This window comes from Rattus rattus, chromosome 3, assembly GCF_011064425.1.
Source record: "Rattus rattus isolate New Zealand chromosome 3, Rrattus_CSIRO_v1, whole genome shotgun sequence".
NCBI lineage: Eukaryota > Metazoa > Chordata > Mammalia > Rodentia > Muridae > Rattus > Rattus rattus.
In genome coordinates this window covers 36,908,631-36,932,260 of record NC_046156.1, presented here as the reverse complement: position 1 = coordinate 36,932,260, position 23,630 = coordinate 36,908,631, and the positions used below count along the sequence as shown (strand labels likewise).

Sequence of the window (23,630 nt, the reverse complement as noted above, 5' to 3'; positions counted from 1 at the left end):
CTTTTCTATACATTCTGGCTTTGCTAAGAAAGGCCTCTCTCTGTTGATTTTGTGATCGAGAGAGGTGGAAAACACAGTTAAGAGTATTCTAGAAATGATTCCAGAAGACATTAGACAGCGTCCGTATCCACACAGCCCCTCGGCTGAGAGGCAGGGAGCAGCATGCTTGGGAACACAGCCTTCTGCACTGCACCTGTGCCTTATGACGGGCGTCCTCTGTGAGCGCCAGAGAGAGGCTGTGAATTGGTCACTGATTCCGGGACACGTGCCCTTTCTCCTTGTGCACTTTGGTCACCAAGATGCTGATTCACTTGTCCATGGCCTCCTAAAGGTGAATTGGCTTCAGATTAAGAAATGTTTATTTTAGATGACTTGAGTTGGCAGCATCGTCTTCTGTGACAGGTGACAGAGTCTACAGCAGTTGGTGGCAAAACGAATTTTAGAATTGGACTCTTCTTTTTTCCCCAGGCCTCATAAAGCTTCTCAAAATGTTATCTTTTAATAGAAGCAGAATTGTTATTTGCCATGAAGTTCCATTATCATAACAAGAATACCAGGCCTATAATAATGTGTTAGCATTTCACACAGCTCTGAGGAGCCCCATAAGATGTGCATTGCGGCTAATTCAAAACATATTTGTTATTTTAAAGCTGAAGCCCTCAGGTCATTAAATTAAGTATAAAAAATATGGTGATCTGAACATGATTTTTCCAATCTTCATTTCTTGACCATTGAATGAGAAGATTTATTAACATAACACATAGAAACAAGGAAAAATCTAAGTTAGAAGCAAGGCTTAATAGTGACAGGCTTACTTCAAAATATGAGAAGAATAAAATTCACAGGAAAAGCTGCAAATTAATACAACAATTATATACATATGATAAAGGAAGGAGAAATAGTCTTCAAAGAATGTCTTAGGGTAGTTTTTGTCAAAGATGCATGAAATCTTTGCAGTTGTGGGAACAGATTAGACTTGAAGAAATGGGGAATAAGTGTCAGACTGGACCTGTATGTAGCAGGCCGTGGGGAGTGTGGGCCTGGGCCCAAACAATGCTGTTGGGAATGACAAGCCTTGTTGGAAAACATGTGAAAATCCTCCATGTTTTCTTCCTTGGTGAAAATAATAAAGCATGATGTCCTAATAAAGCATTCCTTCCACAATTGCAGACAAGTACCCTGAATTTGCAAAAACTCAGATCTGAACTCACAATTTCTCTCCTATAATCAGGGAGGTTTTGAGGAAGGGAAGATTCAAGAAGTATCTGGGGCTGGGGGAAAAGTTGCGTGTGCTCTCATAGTCTTTGATGAATGAACCAAGATGCCCCAGAGCAGGTACTTCTCGGCTGTCCTACTGCTGTTACTGCTATGAATCATAATGTAAATCTCGGATACATGCAGGTAATGGCCCACTGGTTGAGAACCACTGCCTTGGAGACATGTGGACAAGCCAGTCTACTGGAAGCAATTTGTCAGCTGGGGCTCCGCCTTCCCAGATAACCAGTATGTGTCAAGTTGACAAAAACTAGCTCAGCACATGATAATGGCTTCTTAAAGGCCACATCCTCTAATACCACTACACTGGCAATTAGATTCTAACAGAAGTTTGTAGAAGAAACATATTCAAGCCGCGGTAACCCCCAGTAAACATTGTCACACAGTTCTAAGTCACAGAGAGTCTAGTTGCAAATAATTTTTGAAGTGGTCTGAGAACACATACTCAGAAGTGGGCTTGGGGATCTGTAACACCAGCCAGCCAGAAGGCAATGAAAACCACTTCGTTAGAGAGAACAGCAGCGGCAAAACTCTTGTGGTGGATAGGGACAGAAAACCAACAGAAGGGAGTCAACTTAAGGACTTAGTATCCTCGCCACTTCTGCAGTCAGACTGGTTAGAACAAGGAATCCCTATACCCATTGTTGCGTGCTATCTGTATACTGGAGGAGGAGAACGAAATGCAGAGTGTGAGTGATGGGCAACGTACTGGAGCGGGAGCGTCAGAGGCCTCCTGGGAAGCCCAAACACAAAGCCAAAACCAAAATGAAAATGAAATAAGGACTTGCCACCAAGACTTTTATAAAGACAGCAGAGCCCCAGACCCCAGACCCCACCCCCCCACCGACTGTGGAGAGCTTACTATGCCACAGTAATAGGGGAGGAATAGGGGCATCCTACTGCTTACAATGGAGACAGCTAATCTGATTGTACCCAGACTCTGAAAGCCATCATTGTGTGGTACTGCCGAGGATATTTCGTTGACTTAAGTGATAAGACAGAATGGGTGACAGGAGCATAGCTGTCCTCGACATGTTCTGTGGTGACAATCCATTGAAAGTGAGGACCCAGGACATGCTGTGGGAGAGCTCATCTTCCTGGTGAAAATGGAAATAAGACTCTGGTGAAGCAAGGGGAAGCCTGGTAGCCATCAGAATGAACAGCAAGGTTGAAGTAGTCGATTGGAAGCCCAACTGTGGTCATGATGGGTGGCTGACAAGCTCGATACTCCCAGAGGTGAGACAGGCAAACTGTGGTTCTCCACAATCTAAGTAAGGTATTAGAACCACTTTTAGACATCTTAATGATATGAGAGTGATGACCCACATTGTATCCCCATCTACTTAATCAGGTTGGCCCCTGGAGAAACTGGAAGGTTCTGGGAATGACAGTCAACTAAAACAAAGCATCCCCACCCAAAAGAAGTCAACAAAGAAGTACATAAAGCATGATACATGGAATAAATTTATAGTCTTCCTTGAGAATTTTGTTAACTCTCACATCCAAAAGACCTAGAAATTACATGCCTTAAACATTCTTTTAAAAGATCTATGTTTTCATTTCACGTGGATTGGTATTTTGCATGTATGTCTGTATAAGTGTATCAAATCACTTGTAGCTGGGTTACGGACAGTTTTGAGCTCCTATGTGGGTGCTGGGAATTGAACCTGGATCCTCTGGAAGCTTAACTGCCTTAGGCTTCTAATGAACATCACGTTAGCTAATTGTATTGATAGCCTCATGCAATGGGACAGACAAGCAAGAGGCACTGAGAGGCCAAATCTTTCAAATTCAGACTCCATTTTAGAGAAGTTGAACTCAGGTAAACTACCAGGTTGGTTACCTAACATTAGTTTCCAAGTCACCCCCCAACAAAGCCCAAGCCTAGCTCCGGTCTCTAGCCTAACCCCCAATAAGACTTGCATCTCCAGGTTACATCCCCAACAAGACCAGCGTCATCTCCAGGTTATTTCCCCAACAAATCTGTATCCAAGGTTACAAGACGGCTCCATGCTTAACAACCACCAATGCAGAGAGAAACAGAAATTAAGTTTATAATTTGACTCCTGGCACCAGCCAATTGTGCTAAAGGCCATAATAGCTTTCCAATTAGATGCTTCCACACTTACTGCCCCTCCCCCCACCTTGCTGTTTTCTATAAAGTCTTGCCCTGATAGATGTTCGGGAATCCTCTCCACCAAAAACCATGCTGTGCAAAGGTGGTAAGCTGAGGTGCCAGAGCTAGTTCAAATAAAGACCCTGTTTTGAGTTGTATTTTTATATAGTGTTAAAATGTATTCAGGAAATATATGAATGGTTTTTGAATTACCAGTGTCCTTCTTTTTTTTAAAATTTTTATTAGATATATTACTTTACTTACATTTCAAATGTTTTTCCCCTTCCCGGTTTCCTGTCCATAAGCCCCCAACCTTTCCCTCCCCCCCCCCCATATGGGTATCCCCCCATCCATCCCCCTTACTGCTCCCCTATTCCCCCTGCACGGGGTCCAACCTTAGCAGGACCAAGGGCTTCCCCTTCCACTGGTGCCCCAACAAGGCTATTCTCTGCTACATATGCAGTTGGAGCCATGGGTCAGTCCATGTATAGTCTTTGGGTAGTGGTTTAGTCCCTGGAAGCTCTGGTTGGTTGGCATTGTTGTTTTTATGGGGTTGCAAGCCCCTTCAGCTCTTTCAATCCTTCCTCTAATTCCTCCAACAGGGGTCCTGTTCTCAGTTCAATGATTTGCTGCTAGCATTGACCTCTGTATTGGACATGCTCTGGATGTGTCTTTCAGGAGAAATCTATATCCGGTCCCTTTCAGCGTGCACTTCTTAGCTTCATCAATCTTATCTAGTTTTGGTGGCTGTATATATATGGGCCACATGTGGGGCAGGCTCTGAATGGCTGTTCCTTGAGTTGCTGCTCTAAACTTTGCTTCCATATCCACTCCTATGGATATTTTTTCCCCTTTTAAGAAGGAGTGGGAGCATCCGCATTTTGGTCATCCTCCTTCTTGAGCTTTATGTGGTCTGTGGAGTGCATCTTCGGTAATTCGAGCTTTTTGGCTAATATCCACTTATCAATGAGTGCATACCATGTGTGTTTTTCTGTGATTGGGTTACCTCACTCAGGATGATATTTTCCAGTTCCACCCATTTGCCTATGAATTTCATGAAGTCATTGTTTTTGATAGCTGTGTAGTACTCCATTGTGTAGATGTACCACATTTTCTGTATCCATTCCTCTGTTGAAGGGCATCTGGGTTCTTTCCAGCTTCTGGCTACTATAAATAAGGCTGCTATGAACATAGTGGAGCATGTGTCTTTATTGTATGTTGGAGCATCTTTTGGGTATATGCCCAAGAGAGAGATAGATGGGTCCTCAGGTAGTACAGTGTCTAATTTTCTGAGGAACCTCCAGACTGATTTTCAGAATGGTTGTACCAGTCTGCAATTCCACCAACAATGGAGGAGTGTTCCTCTTTCTCCGCATCCTTGCCAGCATCTGCTGTTACCTGAGTCTTTGATCTTAGCCATTTTGACTGGTGTGAGGTAGAATCTCAGGGTTGTTTTGATTTGCATTCCCCTGATGACTAAGGATGTTGAACATTTCTTTAGGTGCTTTTTGGCCATTCGATAATCCTCAGCTGAGAATGTTTTGTTTAGCCATTTTTAATAGGGTTATTTGTCTCTCTGGAGTCTAACTTCTTGAGCTCTTTGTGTATTTTGGATATTAGCCCTCTATCAGATGTAGGATTGGTAAAGGTCTTTTCCCAATCTGTTGGTTGCCATTCTGTCCTAATGACAGTGTCTTTTGCCTTACAGAAGTTTTGCAGTTTTATGAGGTCCCATTTGTTGATTCTTGATCTTAGAGCATAAGCCATTGGTGTTCTGTTCAGGAAAATGTCCCCAGTGCCCATGTGTTCGAGGCTCTTCCCCACTTTTTCTTCTATCAGTTTGAGTGTATCTGGTTTGATGTGGAGGTCCTTGATCCACTTGGACTTAAGCTTTGTACAGGGTGATAAGCATGGATCGATCTGCATTCTTCTACATGTTGACCTCCAGTTGAACCAGCACCATTTGTTGAAAATGCTATCTTTCTTCCATTGGATGGTTTTAGCTCCTTTGTCAAAGATCAAGTGACCATACAATGTGTTTGTTAGGCATTGACTCCTAGAAGTTTATTCTCACTGTTCCACTCTCTAGCAGCAAGAGGTCTTCTTAGTGGCAGTGCTGTTCTTTGAACGGGTTGGCCTTCTGAACAAATATGATTTTTACGAAGCAGTGGGGACTCATTGGAAAAGAAGAAACACTCTTCAAACAGAATAATTAAGAAAACAGCATGACATGAAACAATTCTATTCAGTTTGGGCATCTATTTTTATAGTGTATGAGTCATGTTGACATAGTACGTTTCTGGCAATTGTGGCTCCACAGTTTATATGCCAGAGGCTAAGACAACTTCTTGGACTATGATTAAACTCACCATAAGGTTATAAGGAGTAATCACCAGCTCTGGCAAAGGTCTGTGATGTTTTGGGGGAACAGCTGTGGGACTTCTTTGGCTAAAGACTCAACAGATTTAACTTACTCCTGGCTCTGGAGGTTTGACTTGGCCTGTAAGAGATCTAGCTGGGCATTGTCTTCCACATTATATCGTGATTCCATTTAAATTTCTTTTTGATATGTATATATTTTATGAAGTGTTTACAGTAGTGGGTTTTAATATGGCTTTTCAAAAGGGCTTTAGTGTTTTTTCCCTACCCATCATGCTTACTTTACCCTGCCCTCCTTCCCTCTTCCCCACTTAATCCTCCTACTCTTGTTATCTTTGTCTCTTTGCAACACTACACTCTATTTCCCCTTGGAAGATGCCCCTCCCCCTCATCCCGGCCCCAGCCCTTGATCCTTTACTAGGTTCCTAACCTCTGCTGTTATTCAGATTAAAACACACATATCTAAAGCTTAAAGGCTAACACCAACACATAAGAGAAAACAAGCAACACTTGTCTTTTGGGGTCTGTGTTCCATCCCTCAGGAAGGGTATCTCCGACTGTGTTCACTTACCTGCAGTTTTACTCATTTCATCTTTCTTCATAGCTGAATAATATTCCACCGTGTAAATGTACCACGGTTTCCCAGGCAGAAGCAGCTCTGTGAAAGTTTCTTTTGTGTAGATGCTGAATAAAAAATGAGGACATGACTGTTCCAAGGTTGTTGAGGAGGAGGAGGAAGAAGAGGAGGAGGAGGAGGAGGAGGAGGAGGAGGAAGAAGAGGAGGAGGAAGAGGAGGAGGAGGAGGAGGAGGAGGAAGAGGAGGAAGAGGAGGAGGAGGAGGAGGAGGAAGGAGGAGGAGGAGGAGGAGGAGGAGGAGGAGGAGGAGGAGGAGGAGTCTATTTTAGATATGTGGGAGAGAATAACCGAAGGCATCTGGAAGGGTCCAGACTGAACCAAGCCTGTAGATTGACTGGGCCACGAGAGGAGGAGTGTGGGGTGGGAGGAAGAAGCCGGGAGGCAAGGACTAAGGGCCAAGAGAGCTCCTGGACCAGGAGCACACATAGGATCAAGAGAGAAGCCCTAGACCAAAAAGCCAAGAACAAACCAAGAGGCCAGAGAACCAAGAGATCACATGGGGACTGATAGTCTGTGGCTAAGAATTATACGGGGAGGAGAAGCTGGCTGGGGGGAAGCAGAAGCCCAGCCCCTGGAAGGGGAAGGTTATGGGTGGAGGGCAGAAGTGCTGGGGGGAGCTACAGGTACTGAGTGATGTTGAGAGAGAGGGGATGGGGGGGCAGATGGGAGGGGGGCCTGCTGTTAAGTTAGTAGGCACCTCAGGCATTTGTGCCAGGTCTTTGAGACTTAACACATGCTACATTACAGTTTGTCTAACCCAAACCAAGCTGGCCGGCAGCTTTCCAGACAGCACTGACAGAGCAGGGTTGCCCAGCTGACCACTGCAGACCGTGTGTACAGAACGAGGCGGGCAGAAGGGCCTTAAATATATGTTCCAGAAGTATTCTTGACCACTCAAAATCATTGGAACCTATAGCTTAGGTTCTTCAGCCTTTACAATGTTTTCATAACACTTTTAAGACTACTTCAATAGCAAGACAAGTTTAATCCTTAGTACTAGAAAAACATGTTTTCCAAACTTTTTCCAAACTGGAAAAAAAACAACTCAGATCATTAAGCCACTAAGAGACAGACAGACAGACAGACAGACAGACGACAGTCACACGCACACAAAACACACAATTAGATATAAAATTTAACATAATCCTTTTTACCTCCTAATACCTGAAGGGTAATAAAATTACCATTAACAAAGATAACAGAGGATTCTCGGTCTGAGGCCCTTAATTTTTTCTAACAAAGCCAGGGCCATCAGTCTGCACCCGAAGGTGGACATTTGTTTACACTGACAACCAATCCACTGGAACCTGTAGGATAAACTGAGTCAGAGCCACTCTCAAGGTTTAGCCCTCTGAGGGAGAGGCATAGGGCAGAGTAGTTGGTGCCGATGACCAAAAAGATAAAGTAACCCATGGTTACTGCTCTAGTCGGAGGCGTGAATCTGGCCCAAAAATGAAGCAGCCTAAAATCTCATGCAGTGGCCAACTTTACTGGGAGCATCAGATAATTTATTCTAAGAGTATCCTGAGGATCAAGCGAGATCAGATGAGCAAAGGTCACATGAGTTTAGGCTGCATACAGCTGCGAGGATAATCCCTTTGGCAATATCTGAACAGTAACAGTAGATGTTGTGTAATCTGAAGTGAACCCACTCCTATTGACCATACCCGGGAGGGGCCGGAAGGCACAAGAACCACCCATGTTTAGAAGGAACAGAGGTCGCAGGACTCTTATTTTCTTGGAGTTTTCTCTAAGCTCTCAGCCAAAAAAGTTATGTTTTAAGTCTTAATTACTGTGCCTAAGAGATCCATGAAACAGAACTGCCTCTAACCTGCTAACCCCTTGTCCAAAGACAGCTACTTCCCGAAATGCCGTACGCTGCTGTTTACGGGTGTGACAAGCCACATGTTTTTTTGACCCAACTACACCAGATGTGCTTGGTCACATGGCGGGAGGCATGTGGGCGGAAAGTATGTCAGGATATATGCCTGCCTCAGGACATACAATTGGACCTGATGGGAAATATGGTGACCTATGGGTTTGCTTTTATAAGCCTCTGCAGAATGTGACTGATCGCCATTTTCTGGGAACCTAGGAATAAACCTGGCCAGAGTCCATCATCTTGGAGAGTTTTAATTAAGGCTTCCTTCAAATCTGCCTCAAAATTATAGTAGTCACCTTATTCTTGATTGATAGAATTAACAAAACACATTATTTTCTTTAGTTTTACATACACAGTGTGTGTTCAGGGCCTACTGCATAAGTGTTTCCTTTGTAACAGTTCTAGCTCAGAGTCCTTAGTTTAACTATTAAAATAGATCAATCACTAGTATTTAAAAATTGATGTTTATTATCCTTAACACAAGATAGATGGATGGACATGTTTAATTTAAATTTAACTTTTTCTTTCTTTTTGTTTTTTTTTTTTGGGGGGGGTGGAGTGTGAGTGTGTACGTGTGTGTGTGTGTGTGTGTGGGTGTGGGTGTGTGTGTGTTTCTTTGCGGCTCTGGAACTTGTTCTGTAGACCAGACTGGCCTCCACCTCAAGAGATCTACCTGCCTCTCAAGTACTGGGATTAAGGGTGTTTGCCACCACAGCCTGGCTTAAATTGATCATTTCACTGAAACAAAACCTCTTAGTGAAAGATAAAGAAGAAAAATTAGAGACTGGAGATAGCTCAGCAAGTAAAGTGTTTGCCTTGCAAATGTAAAGTGCTAAGTTCAAATCCCCACAACCCACACAAAGCCAAATATTACTCAAGGGCAAAGCAGGTGTTTTGGCACACAAGTATATTCACACACACAATTATGCACAAACTCATGTACACACAAAACACACACACACACACGTATACACACGATATAAGAAAGAGTAAAGAAAACATTAATTTCCATTTCAAATTAAGCCCCATAAATTGTGGGTTTTTGATTTATAATTAGGGAATTATTGGGTCAATTTAAGTCATTAAGGAAAGTGTTCACATTTAAATTAGTCTGTTCCCCTAGCAGAAAAAGGATTTAAGAGACATATTTTGATTGAAAGAGTAGAGACACTGGGAGCAAATTTCAAAGTCTGACTGATCGCCTGTCTCAAAGGTTGGCCTCCCAAGTGGATGAGCTAAGGCAGAGGGAATGCTGTGTTAAGGTGTTGTGGCAGAGCCATAGTTTCCAGGCACAAGCAGCACCCACTGTCACCCAGAACAGCAACCTAGGGCACTCCCCAAGAGGTTTTGTTTATATAGTTTCTTTCCTAGCATCTGAATTTAGTTTTTATTTCCCAGAAAGGTTATAGTGTCTGACTAGCTCCACCCAATAATGAGCTCCTCAAGTATTTTTATACTTTCTAAATTACCCACACTCATTAGACTGTATTTCTATTTTTAAAAAAATATAAAGAAAGCGGGGGCTCTGGAGATGCTCAGCCTGTAAATTGTTAGCCATGAAAGCATAGATCTACAAGACCTATATAAAAAGTCAAACATGATAGTGCATGCCTATCAGCCCTGAAGATCACTGGGCTAGCCAAATCAGGGAGTGTTCAAGTTTAATGAGTGTCTCTGTATCAAAAAAAAAAAAAAATAGTGAAAAATGGCTGACCAAAGTCATTCACTACCCGGCTCTGCAAACACATAGGCACTAACAATTAGTACATATACCACACATGTACAACGGAACACACACACAGGAACTTCTAAAGATAAGAAAATGTTGATGGATTGATTTTTGCTTGTTTTATTTATTTATTTATTTTGAGATAAAGTTTCAACTATGCCCTTGATGGCCAGGAACTTAGTACGCAGCCCTGACTCACTTCATAAGGAGTCAGAGTCCCGGGTCATAGCCTGCCATTTAGATAGGTTCTGAGCCATCTATCTTCAATTACATTTCTTTGGGTGAGCCTGCAGATAGGAACTCCTCGGTTAAGCTGCAAAGTAGGTGAGGAGTCAAAATATTATGCTGGGAAAACAGGACCTTGTACCATAGAACATAGTCGTATATAGTTCCTGATGCCTCAACACACTAGATGGTCAAACACCAACAGTCTGTCCTCTGGATGGAAATGGATACATTTTTTAACACAGAAATGGGAGAAAGAACGAAGACAGACAAAACAAGTAGCTTTAAAACCGAGAAGGTATAAAGTTAGGGGAGAGTAGCGAGAGGGTTTATTCCTTCCCCTTTCCTCCCCTGGGTCATCTCTGAGGAAAGGGTAAAAGGCTACAAAATGAGTAAAGGGACACCTTGTTATAAAGCAGAAAAACACATACAAGTCTTGCTAGGCAAGGCAGATGATTAGGGGGGACCAGAAACTATGAATGTGTAATAGTAACACCATCATCAGGAATAAGCTCAAAGAAATTGTTTTGTTTGTTTTTTATTGGCAATTGATTAGGAGAGAGAATGCAGGTAAACCCAGAAGGTGCTCTAGCTTGAGGGGGAACAGCTAACTGACATTTTCTTCAGACTGCTAAAAGCCAACACTAATCTTGAGTCACAGGAAGCAACACATGAACAAATCAAACAGAGTAAAAGCGGCTTGCCAAGGCAATTCTGTTTGTAAGATGGGTGTGCTGGGGCCCAAACCTGGCCAGCAGGCACACAGGACCATGACGGCTGCCATCTCTTGTCCCTGCCCTAGCGGGTAACTCTATGTCATGCCATTGGCAAGAGCTTGACATCACTAACTGCCTCAGTTGGCTAAACGGAAAGAGGAGGGCTCAGAAAACATGACTTTTTGCTGAAACTGAACACCTTTTATAGAGATAGAACAATGTTTTTCTTACAGAACCCTGAGCTGATACAGTGTGGGAGAACGAAGGAACCGAGACGACAAGGCCAGGGGCAGCGGCCTGCGCTGGACGGCGTGTGAGAGCAGTGACTCACACAGGACAGTGTTGGGTTGAAGGAGGCAAAGCAATGAGGTAGCGATGCAGAGCCTGGAGTTAGGGAAATGGAGGACCAGAGAGACGCGGCTTATCTGGGGTCCATCAAGATGATGGCATACGGGGGTTTTCAGTAATAGGAGGCAGATAAAATTATATAGGTGTAGACAGCAGATAACTCCAGGTAGTGCAATCTGTAGCAAAGATAGAGATAAGATGGTAGATATCAATGTTGAAACAGGTTGGAAGATGATAGAGTGAAATTAAAGTGGATGTAAAGGAAAAGGTGTGTGTGTATGATGTGAAATATATATATATATATATATATATATATATAGAGAGAGAGAGAGAGAGAGAGATACACACACACATATATGAAAGGTATGTATGTGTGTGATATTTGTGAGAAATCAATTAGTTGGGATAGTAAGGAGCTGTGATATTGCAAGCCTATCCTTGCTCTCTGTGATATAAGGCACTTAGGGCACCTGCTCTCTACATTGTTTAAAGAGAATCCATCCTCAGGATACGCTCACACCATGGAGGAGCCACACTTCCACAGCCACGGTCATGCAGCGTGGCGGACCTGCCTGGAATTCTATGTGTTGGGAACAGGGACAAGAAGATCTAAAGTCCAAGACCTGACTGAGCTACACAGCAAAACCATTTCAGGAAAACAGAAGAGGGAAAAAAGAAAAGGAGATTGACATTTTTGAATAATAAGTATGGCGAATGCTCTAAAATCTCGATTTCATTAAGAATCAGGAAAGCATCCTTTCTGTTGCATTCTAGACACCCCTGCACGCTGCCAAACCCAGTCTCGGAAAGGAGTCCGGGCAGTCTTCTCAAACTCTGAAACAAAATAAATCACGCTGTAAGAGTCCATTAACACAGAATGTGCTAGTGTTTGTTGGCAGACTTTAGCATGCCCTGCTCCCCATTCCTAGCTAGGGATGCAGAGTAATCTAAATGTCTCTGCCAACTCAGTCCTTTCAGGGTATCTGTTAGTCTTTGATATGCAAAAGCTGAAGAGCTTGGGAAAAGAAACGGAATCCACAGATTCCGAGGTAATTATACCATGCCTTATATATAATGCTTTTTTTTCTTTTTATGATATACAGAATATAATACCTAGAAATGCTTTTTATCATTATTCAGTGAGGCAAGAGGATTTCTGTGAGATTCTAAAGGTCAGTTGACTGAGATAAGCTTGGGACATCCTTCCCTTGCTCATGACATCTCTGGACATCGTGATAATGACATTCGCTTGTTATCGCCAATCTACCATTTGTCTTTTCTATCCTGAGACCTTTATACCCACTCTAGGGGAAGTAGTCTGACTCACCCTTGGCAGTTCAGAGCAGGCTCAGTAGAGCAGTGAGAGGCCATGCTGGAACATGGGGTACACGGTGGAGTCTGGGACATGCTGCATAAGCAGTTAATCGAATCCATGCTAAACAAGGTTTTTTGCTCTTCTTTGGAGACATGGGTATGACTCAGCAGAAGACTTCACTAATTTCCACTTCTTCCACTCCGCTGGGGGAAAGGACAACAGAACCCGGAGAGAGGGCAACTGAATTCCATCGTCTCCACCGCATCTACATCCACATCCCCACACTTTCCTCCAAGCCCTAAGATGCTGAGCTTTATAGTTCTACAAGAAAGGGAAATGAACAGGCTAGGTCTATACTGTTAGCTGCCTCAGTCTGCCAGGGAAAGTCTGTAAGGAAAAGGTTGTGCTGCCCACAGGCCTTAGATAATTTTTTTTCTAGATAGAATCTAGTGTGCAACAAGAATTGTATGGAAGGAAAACTAGAGAAGAACTATAATGTTAAAAAAATTGAGCAGGGCATTTAGACATTTAGTGATGCTACAACATGGAGAAAATGGGTTTCCAAGCTGAAAAACGGGGAATAAAGTTTAATATGCCCATCTGTTAGCAGCGTGTGTGGATCCAAACAGTATTATCTTACAACGAAGCCTTTTGCTCCTTTTTACTAATTTAAAGTGGCCATGGACAAAGCCAGAAGAAACAAGGCTCCAGACTCCTTGTCTGGTGGCCCTGATCGATCATCAACATTGCTTATGTGGTGGGAATAACAAAAGACTTTGCTGTTTCACAAGCCCACTGATGTATTCTTTCCCCTTCCTCGTGGTGCAAACAGACTTGGTGTGACAGCACAACTTCACCAAAAACAAGATGCCCAATGGACAACCATCAAAATTCTCACATGTGATTCTGTTCTCCAATGTAGTATTCAATTGGCATCTTCTTCCCCTGATCTAGAAGGAAATTCCAGCTTCTTTGCCCCCTGAGTTAGTAAGACATTCTCTGAGCACAATCATTCATGGTAAACCTCTCTTTTCAGTGACTGACATCTTAAGGCTAGTTAACAATTACGACTTCCTTCTCTGTGCTGCCACTAGATTTCCCTCTTCCAGCACAGGCCTCTATAAGCCAGCAGCTAAGGAAAGGACAGATGTGGGTTCTAGCTGTTCTCTCCTGCCCCACTGCCTCCTCCCCCTCCCCCAACACACATACTGGGCAATGGTTTCTGATTCTACCTAGTGTGGAAAAAGCAGAAAATGAGAAAAAAAAAATCAAGTAGCATACCTAGCATTTGGCTTTTGATCTCTCCTCACTATGGTAAACACTGATTCGGAGAGTTCTGTGGGAGGCAGCCATGTAGCTGGTTTTGGGCTATTTCATGGGTTCTTCTTTCTTTCATCCTTTCAATTCCCTAACATGAGATAAGAGAGGAAAAAGGATAGAGAGGAAAGGAAAGGAAAGAGATCCTTCAATAAAGTCAGGGGTCAGAGAGGGGCTGATGTTAGTGTTAGACTACTCTGATGACTAGGGAGTTGCACTTCTTGGGATGTTTGATCTTTGCGGTCAAAATATATAATTTCTTCTGCTCCTCCTCTTTTTCCTCCTCCTCTTCTTGCTTCTTCTTTCACATGACTACTTAACAGACCCGACTGACAGCAACCATCTGCAGTTGGCAAAATCACACCCCTGCTTCAGCACGAATCGAATCACAGTCCGAAGCAGGCCCATACACTACACTATGGATCAAAGTAAAAACACATCCCCATAGTATGTCTTTGTTTTTAAAAGAAATCCAAATATCAGAATTCTCACTACACAGCCACATTGCTACCTCTTGAGATTTTGCTTAGTGATCTATCACCCTCCAGGATGCAAAAAAATCTCATGATTCCTAGGACATCAGACAAGTAGGCCAGGAACCAGGGTTATTTCTATAAACCGCTGCTGATCCAAATTACAATGCAAAAGGGCATATTAGAAAACATAGCTTCAACTACGAACATTGACTGGAGTATGTTGCTGGAGGTCGGCGTGGGGGGAAGGGAGGGAGGGAACTGGATTTGATTATGCCTGTATTGAAATGTCATGCTGAATTCCTTAATTTGCATAATTTACTCACATCAATCAAGAACAAAACATTTAAAAAAATAAAGAGGTAGCTGATATGTAAACACTGAAAACACATTCGGTGAAAAGATTCAAACATAAAAAGACTACCTGATATATAATTATATTTGTATGAAATGTCCATAGAGGTAGAAAGTGGATGGGAACCTAATGGTCTAAAAATAGAAAAAGAGGGCTGGAGAGATGGCTTGGTGGTTAAGAGCACTGACTGCTCTTCCAGAGGTCCTGAGTTCAATTCCCAGCAACCACATGGTGGCTCACAACCATCTGTAATGGGATCTGATGCCCTTTTCTGGTGTGTCGGAAGACAGCGGTGGTGTACTCACATACATAAAGTAAAAAATTCTTTAAAAAAAAATAGAAAATGAAAACCCACTGCTTAAAATGTATGCAGTTTCTTTTGGGGATAATGACACTGTTTCAGAATATGATAATAGTGATGTTTGGGCAAATAGTTTATATACTAAATTTTAGATTGATTTGATTTCAATAAAATAATCTTAGGAACAGAGAAAAATTAAAATACATTTTTTAGTTCCAATAATCACTTAAACTTTAACTTTGCAATTGCACTTTTGTGTAGTTTTTTTTAACTCCTGTTAAAGATTCATGGTATAAGTCTCAAGTCCCAGTTGTTAGACGTTTCTTACAAATGATACATAGTTACATAATTACATAGTTACACCTGCTATAGAGTGTGCACTTTGAACCTGTAAATAGAAAAGTATCTTGAGGGTTTTTTCTTCTTGTTGTTGTTTGTCTGTTTGGTTTGGTTTATCGCCTGATTCACTTTTGTTGTTTGTCTTTTGGCTGGAATGGAACTCTTTATTACAGCAGGCTAGAATTGCCTGCCTCTGCTTCTGGAGAGCTCGGATTAAAGGTGGAAGCCATCACACTTGACCCTAATTCTTGGAATAAAAATGCCTACATGCTGTAGTTGGAGACAGAGTAGGTATGGTTACCAAATTTGAATGCAGTTGAATCTCAGCAATAGATTCAAAGAAAGCACTAGAAAAGAAACTAAAGGGGCCTGGCATGCAAAACTGCCAGGTTATCTCTTGAACTTTGAACTTCCACATCACGGTATGAATTGGTTCGAAGATAAGAAATAGAATAAATTCTCTCTAGTGGACAGGACCGAATCTCTGCTTTCCTAGAGGCACACACAGCTGACATCATGGCATTTGACGGCACTTGGAAAGTAGACCGGAATGAGAACTATGAAAAGTTCATGGAGAAAATGGGTAAGGGCTGGCTTCCTGTCTATTTGCTTTCTCCTGTCTGTGTAGTTACTGAATGACTTGGGATGTGGTAAGGTTCTAGGTGTGATTGTTCAGAGCCAGGAAACCCATATTTGCACTTCCTGCTTTAGGAAGAATATCTTGTTTCTCTAGGGCAAGCCCTGCTCTCTGAAACACACCAAGGAAGAGCCACCTGTGGTTTCTTCCCTGCCTGGTAATTGTGTAAAAACTGACGTTTGTGTTCATTTAAAAAAAACAGTATGGTGAGTTATGATAATTTCCAGAGCTTAAAAAAAAACACTAGCCTATAGGGGATTTAAAAAGCAAGGATCTTTTAATAAAGAAAAGAATTTTATCAAAACTCAGCCTGAATAAATCATATGGAATTCTTTTCTCTGACTTATCTAACTTCAGGAATAACTATAAAAAGCGGTATATTCTTCACAGAGGTGTAATTTAACAATATTATACCTATTTGCTAATATCCTGGTAGCCTACACTACAAACTGGGCAAACATGCTTCATTTCTCAAAATAAAGCCTGAATAAATTATCTCTTTAACTTTAGGGATTGTGAATTGAAGTTTATAAAATTTCATATTATAATGAATTAATCACAAAATGTCATTATAATTTTTCTGGAATAGGTCAATGAGGAATGCTACAAAGAGTCAATAGAATTACGAGGCAAACAAACCATGGTGTATGCCAGGGATCTCAACAGTCCTGAGAGTGAAAAGAGAGGACTGTGAGTTATAGGCTAGCCTGTGCTATGCAGCAAGTCTGGGGCCTGCCTGAGTTACACACTAAGACCTGGTTCCAAACAACAACAAAATAAATACAAGCAATTTTGAAAGCAAAGTAGTGTTGGAAATAAATACTCAATTCCATGCTGATCATGGAAGCGAAAGGTCGGCTAATCTCGTTCATGCTATCCAGGGCTGAGGTGCTACCGTTGGTGGCTTCGTTTACATTTTCTTACTTTGGAAAAGCAGCTTGAACCTTCCCTGGATCTGCCAATGCTTCTCCCTTTTTCTCTAGAAGCATGTTGGTGCTGTTTGCATACATGACACTATTTGCTTTTTCTTCCACACCCACAAAATAAAGATGAGCAAATGGAAACAGAACTTGGGAAGAGAAACCCTTCCGGTGACATTCTGATCTCACGCTCCCTCCATCTCTCTCCTTTGCAGGCATTAACATGGTGAAGAGGAAGCTTGGAGCTCATGACAACCTGAAACTGACGATCACACAGGAAGGAAATAAATTCACAGTCAAAGAATCAAGCAACTTCCGAAACATTGATGTTGTGTTTGAACTCGGCGTCAACTTTGCCTACAGTCTAGCAGATGGAACGGAACTCACTGTAAGACATTTTCATAGGCAGAACATTTTGATTTTTTTTTTTACCAATACAAAATGGTTTATCTCATGGAAAGAGCAGCTAATGGAAACCTTCTTCAGTTACTGAAAAGGCCGCAAATATCTTATATTACGCACATTGACAAAATGTTTAATATAGTACTTCATTATGATATGTATCTGTGAAGAAAGCTATACTGAATAATAAGACTCAGATCAATCCTCTTAGATTGACTGAGTGTAGGGACAGTCTCAAGGAAATGTGAAGTTCTATATTTTCAACTCTACATGCAGGTGGCCCACAAGCTTTTAGCATTCATGATATTCAAACTTAATAACCGCTTTGTAAATGTGCTTGAACAATAAAAGGTGGGGGTGTGGGTGAATCAGGAGACTCGGCAAGCACTGTATAAAAAACTGGCCATGGTCATGGGCCTGAGATCCCAGGACTTGGGAACTGGAGTTCATAAAGTCAGGCTTGTCCTCAGATGCAGACTAAGTGTGAGGCTAGCTTGGGCTACATGAGATCTCAGCTGATAAAACGACTATTAAACAATTAATGATGAATGAACGAGTAGCCACATGTGAAAGGCTAATGTATCATAGGTCATTAAGTATGGCTCTTTCAATGGAAAAGATAAAAAAAATTTAGGAGATCAGCTTTTCAACTAATTTTTCAAAATGTTTTTTAGCCTTGGGGTGTGTGTGTGTGTGTTTGGGGTTTGTGTGTGTGGTGTGTGGGTGTGTTGTGTGTGTGTGTTGTGTGTGTGGTGTGTGTGTTGTATGTGTGTGTGTGTGTGTGGTGTGTGTGTGTGTGGGTGTGTGTGTGTGTGTGTGTGTTTGTGTGTGTGTGTGTGGTGTTTGTGTGTGTGTGGTGTGGGGTGTGTGTGTGTTGTGGTGTGTGTGTGTGTGTGTGGGGTGTGTGTGTTTGTGTGTGTGTGTGTGTGTGTTGTTTTGTGTGTGGTGTGTTGTTTGTGTGTGTGGTGTGTATGTGTGTGTGGTGTGTGTTTTTTGTTTGTGTGTGTGTGTTTGTGTGTGTTTGTGGTTGTGTGTGTGTGTGTGTGGTTGTGTGTGTGTGTGTGTGTGTGTTTGTGTGTGTGTGTGGGTGTGTGTGTTTTTTGTGTGTGTGTTTGTGTGTGTGGTGTGTGTGTGTTGTGTGTGGTATGTGTGTGTATGTGGTAGGTGCACAGGGAGAAGGGTATAACTCTTGAACCCGGAGGCAGCCTGGTGGCCATAAAGCCCCACTGATGCCATCTCTGTCCTCCACAGCACTGGTATCAGGCATATGTGATCCCTCCTTTTTATGCTGGATTTCGGGGTTTGAGATCAGGTCCTCAGGCTTGTTTAGCAGGTTCTCTTACCAGCTGAGCAATCTCTTCAGCCCTGCCCTGACGGTGTAAGTGTTGAATACTTTATCGCTAATGATGATCACTATTCATCAGCGTACAGCATTTATCCTCAGGTGGTACTTAACGGTCGCCACAGAGCCTTGAGTCCCATAGCTCATGTACAGCGCTCTTTCTGAGTTTTGGGGATTGCTCTGTCATTTCACTGTCTCCATAGATGTAAATGGAGGTAACGCATTGCTTCATACCAGCCATAGTGTCACTGTAATGAATGTGGGTTGTAAAACTGGAATTCATGTTAGATACATCTAAGACTATAATAAATGCTGCTTTATTACTGTGACACAGGGGACCTGGACCATGGAGGGAAATAAACTTGTTGGAAAATTCAAACGTGTAGACAATGGAAAGGAGCTGATTGCTGTCCGAGAGATTTCTGGTAACGAACTAATCCAGGTAGGTTGTAAGAAACATTAATAAATATATTCCAAAGACAAACGTGATTATGAGTAAGAATTTTGATCTTATCAATATATATATTGTATATGTGTATATATACATATGTACACATACACATGCATATATATGTGTGTGTACTTATGTGTAATGTATATGTATATATTACAAGACCTATATATGGTATTATTTATTCAAGAGCTTATATATATATATATACATACATCAATTCCTATGTTAACAAAAACCATAAATGCCTAAACCACAGATTTAATTTAATGGCTCCTGTCTATATCTTCTGAGAATGCTGCTATCAGGCATAAGAAAACGCTAGGGTAGGCTCTAACATTACTGTTTTTATGACTTGAGATTTTATCTTAACGGCACATCCTTTTATGTCTGTCAACATCTTTCAGACCTACACATATGAAGGAGTGGAGGCCAAGCGGATCTTTAAGAAGGAATAAGCCAGCTTCTTGGAGCCTGGAGCAACGCAGAAGGGCTAGCCTGGTGTCGGAGTCCTTTCTCCATCTCACTGATAATGCAGGCTCACTCATTGTGTCATGAGCACTGCTTCCCAGCCTTGTCAGAGCCAAAGAAGTAAAAGCCGATTAGGACTTCATTTGTTTTAGGATCCTTATGATATACATTAACCAGTCTTTTAAAAAAATAAATCCTATTCCCACATTGCTTTGTATGTAGTGTTTCCTTAGGAAAAGAGTTGTGTGGCGTATGCACTGATGACTGTTGAATAGTGTGTGTACTGAGTTGTGATTTTCCTGAACATTTTTTAATTGATATACCGTCACATAAAACATCTTGAGTGGTCCCTTGAACATAGCTGGTCCTCAATGAATGTAATAGAAGAGTGTGTCCTTTTCTCGTAGAGAAAATGGACCAAATGTAGATTGAAACCTTTCCTGGGGAGAATGAAAAACTCTTCTTTCTTTCTGCATGGGTCTGAGTGAGTGCCTCACCCTGGCAGATGAGACCTCTTCAATCTGGTCCAGGCTTACGCATAACTAGTGTGAGCTTCATCTCTCTAAAATGAGGCAATTAGACTGGATTTCTCAGCTCCTTTCATACTATAATATATTTACATTATGCAATATAATATGGTGTCTGAATAACAGTTACTCCCCTTTCTTCAGCAGCCATTCGGGAATAGGACGTGGGGGAGAGTGCTGGAAGGATAGAGAGCGTGGAGGGGGAGGGGAATATCACTTCCTTCCTGAATTTGGCTGCTTTCATGGCCTCACAGCAGGTTTCGGCTCAGAAAGACCCTATGTTTGTTTAACCCTACGCCTCGTTGTTACTTTTTTAAGACTCTCGATTACATAGAACCATTGTATTTTCTCTATCTTCCTTCCTTTTGTTGTATGTGTGTCAGTGTGTGTATGTGTGTCTTTTGTGTGCATGTGCACATGTTTATGATGTAATGTGGGAGTCCTTGTACACATGTGTGCCTGGGTATGTATGGAGGCCCCAAGTTGATATTGGGTATTTTTTCTATTGTTCTTCATCATATTTGAGGGGACAGGTTCTTTAGCTGAATCTGGAGCTCACCAGTCAGAAAACTCTGGGGACCCCTGCTCTTATATCTACCGCCCTGTCAGTATTGGGGTTACAGAGGTACGCCACTATGCTCGTGTTTTATGTGGGTGCTAGGGACCATAACTGAGGTCCTCATGTTTGTTCAGCACACATCCACCCAGAGTGACTCAGTCAGCGCCCTGTGAACGTCTCCAGTTCCATCTCTATGAACGGATTGTTCATAAGTACAAAAAAGTATTTTCAAAAGAATAGCCAGACAATGCCAGCAAGACATTAACGGGCACTTCAAGCCTAAGTGTGTAGGTAAGATAGTTGCATGACACAGAATGGAAGCTAGAGGAGTTTTGTGAGGAGTGGGAGGCAGGGCAGATGCTTCAATTATGAGATGGTCTTTCCCTTAGGCTATCAGCTGCTTTGGTTATAGTACAGGAGCGCCCTCTACTGGGCAAGGACGTGGACTCTTTCCATGTATGTTTCAGGGTCTGCTGCAAGACATCTACACCAAAGCTTAAAATGGTATTGAATGTTTGCACGGCTCCAGGCTTTATACAAGCAAAACTAATACAAAGGCTCATCTTTCGTTCTGCAGGAGCAATTCCCTAAAACCGTTTTCATTTCCTAAGCAGAAACAGCATTGCTACTTTACTCAGGTTTATCTTAGTTTTGAATCAGAACACCTAACGTAGCATTACTATCTTTTGAAAGTGGAGAGTGACACCATGTTTGCTAACACACAGGGTTGTGTACCTCGGCTTTGCTTGAGCCCAGAGATCAACATTCAGGATGTTGGTGCAAATTGGTTTTATTGGAGAAATGAAAGGGATGGAAGAATGAACAAGGCAATGGTAGCCGAGAAAGACCAGGAGACATGGACCAGTCAGTGGTCATGAGAAGGAGCTGTTGCAGAGCGTGTCTCAGTTCACGGTCCCCATTGAGGATCCCATTAGAATGCACGGTTACAGAAGCCTCCCTGGGAGTCTCTAGACTACAAAGAATTAAAGAAAGAACTTAAATTTTTATTTGGTAATTGGTTGTTAGGACTGTGAGAAGGTGGAATTAGTAGAAATCGGAATGGAAAGCTCCAAGTTCTCCCCAAGTGTCAGCCCAGTTTCAAGGCCACATCAAGTTACACACACGCACACACACACACTCACACACATACAAACACACATACACACACTTGCACACACACATATGCACACACACAGCCACACACAAACACACACATATGCATACACCCAGACACACATACACACACACTTGCACACACGCAGACAGCCACACACACACACACACACACACACACACACACACACACACACTTACCCCACTTGCAAAGTCCCTCATAGTTAAAGAACAACCCTCATCCTGAACTTAGAGAAACCGTCATTTAGATGAAGGACCACACGATTGACGTCATCCCTTTGCTTCACTTCTAGATAATGTAGCAATAGTATTTTTAGAAGAGATGTCAAAGGGAATAAATGTGAGACAGCTCTTTAATGAGTTATCTGAGCAAGAAGAATGAATGAGCACAGTTCCATCCTCCAACCCAGAAAAGTGTTTGTCCTTGTGTGCTCCAGAACATCGCTTTTCACCTCTTTTTTTCCTGTGTTTTTTAGCTAAGTTTTTCATAAAATATAGTCTCATCATGTTTCTGTCCTCTCTCAACTCCTCCCAGATCCTCCTCACCTCCCTATCTACCCAACTTTTTCTTTCAAACAAAAAGAAAAAACCAAAACCACTAAACCCTTCCATCCCCTCAAAACCACAAAATCAAAAATCAAAACAAGCAAAGATCAGTAGAAATACTTTTTAAACATGAAACAAAACATAAAGGAGACACCACACACACACACACACACACACACACACACACACACACACACACACACAACACACAAAGTTTATTTTATGTTGGCCAACTACTCCTAGGCATGAAACCAGCCTTGGCGTGCAATTACTATAACCAGTAAAAGTATGAACTTTCCCCTTTGCTGAGTATAAATTCCCCTCTTGCTTACGTGTGGGACCCCATGGTCAGTCCTCCTTTCAGTGCCAGGACCTGACTTCAACTTACGGGAGTCTTATGCATGCTGCTACCGTCTGCAAATTCATACATGCATCTGTTCTATTGTACCTGGAATTTTTTCACCTCTTTGGGTTTTGTTTATTTTCCCCCACCTGTGGCCTGAAAATCTTTTTTCCTTTATTAGTTCTTTGAAATTTTTGTACAATTACGCTTGGCCATATTCAACTCTACCCATCTCCCAGACCCAACCCTCTTCTACAGCTATCCAACTCTGCTATCTTAAAAACAAAAGTAAGCCTGGCAGTGGTGACGCACACCTTTAATCCCAGCACTTGGGAGGTAGAGGCAGAGTCCGATCTGAGCTATCGATATCTTGGATGTGCGGCCTTCCACTGGAGGATGGTTTAACTGGTAGGTACATTGTTAAAACCGACCTACCCTCTTCGGTAGCTATCAGATGCCAACAGCTCCTCCTGGAGATGGTGCTTTGTGTCCACCTTCCTCTCCATGCTGGGATTCATTCTGACCCATGACATAAGATAAAATATTTCTTTTAAAAAAAGAAATGAAGAGACTTGTTTGTTTCATAGAACTGTTTCTACTATACACCTCTCAACCCCCAACTCGCAAGGCAGTATTAATTGAGCTATTCATATTTTATAGAGCCTAGGTCCTCACCCAGTGCAACGAGCATAATTTCAAAATTTCCCTGAGTCCATGACTCCAAGCCCTGCGCTCTTCCTGTCAGACCCTCTACTGGTGTCATACAGAGCAGATTGAGAATAGCTCATTCCCTGACTGTTAGATATTTCTCCAATGTCACCTGCTCTCTGCCATTTCACTTCTCCTACCCTGTCTCAAAACCAAATAGCTCTACTACCCACACGGCCAGGAG

The 23,630-nt window shown here is 42.2% G+C and overlaps 1 protein-coding gene across 1 annotated transcript; it reads left to right on the top strand.

Moving 5' to 3' along the window:
* The first annotated feature begins 15,847 nt into the window (after positions 1-15,847).
* On the top strand, positions 15,848-19,836 carry Fabp2 (fatty acid binding protein 2). The gene is made up of 4 exons (XM_032897378.1): positions 15,848-15,989; positions 17,179-17,351; positions 19,042-19,149; positions 19,566-19,836. Exons 1-4 carry the CDS (start codon positions 15,923-15,925, stop codon positions 19,614-19,616), a joined length of 399 nt encoding a protein of 132 aa, XP_032753269.1. The 5' UTR covers positions 15,848-15,922; the 3' UTR covers positions 19,617-19,836.
* The last annotated feature ends 3,794 nt before the right edge of the window (positions 19,837-23,630 follow it).

Bases quoted from the DNA above. Each gene is read 5' to 3' on its own strand.
- Fabp2 (XM_032897378.1), top strand. From the start codon at position 15,923: ATGGCATTTGACGGCACTTGGAAAGTAGACCGGAATGAGAACTATGAA. The intron at 17,352-19,041 runs GTAAGACATTTT...ACTGTGACACAG, and splicing joins CAGATGGAACGGAACTCACT to GGGACCTGGACCATGGAGGG. The intron at 19,150-19,565 runs GTAGGTTGTAAG...AACATCTTTCAG, and splicing joins CTGGTAACGAACTAATCCAG to ACCTACACATATGAAGGAGT.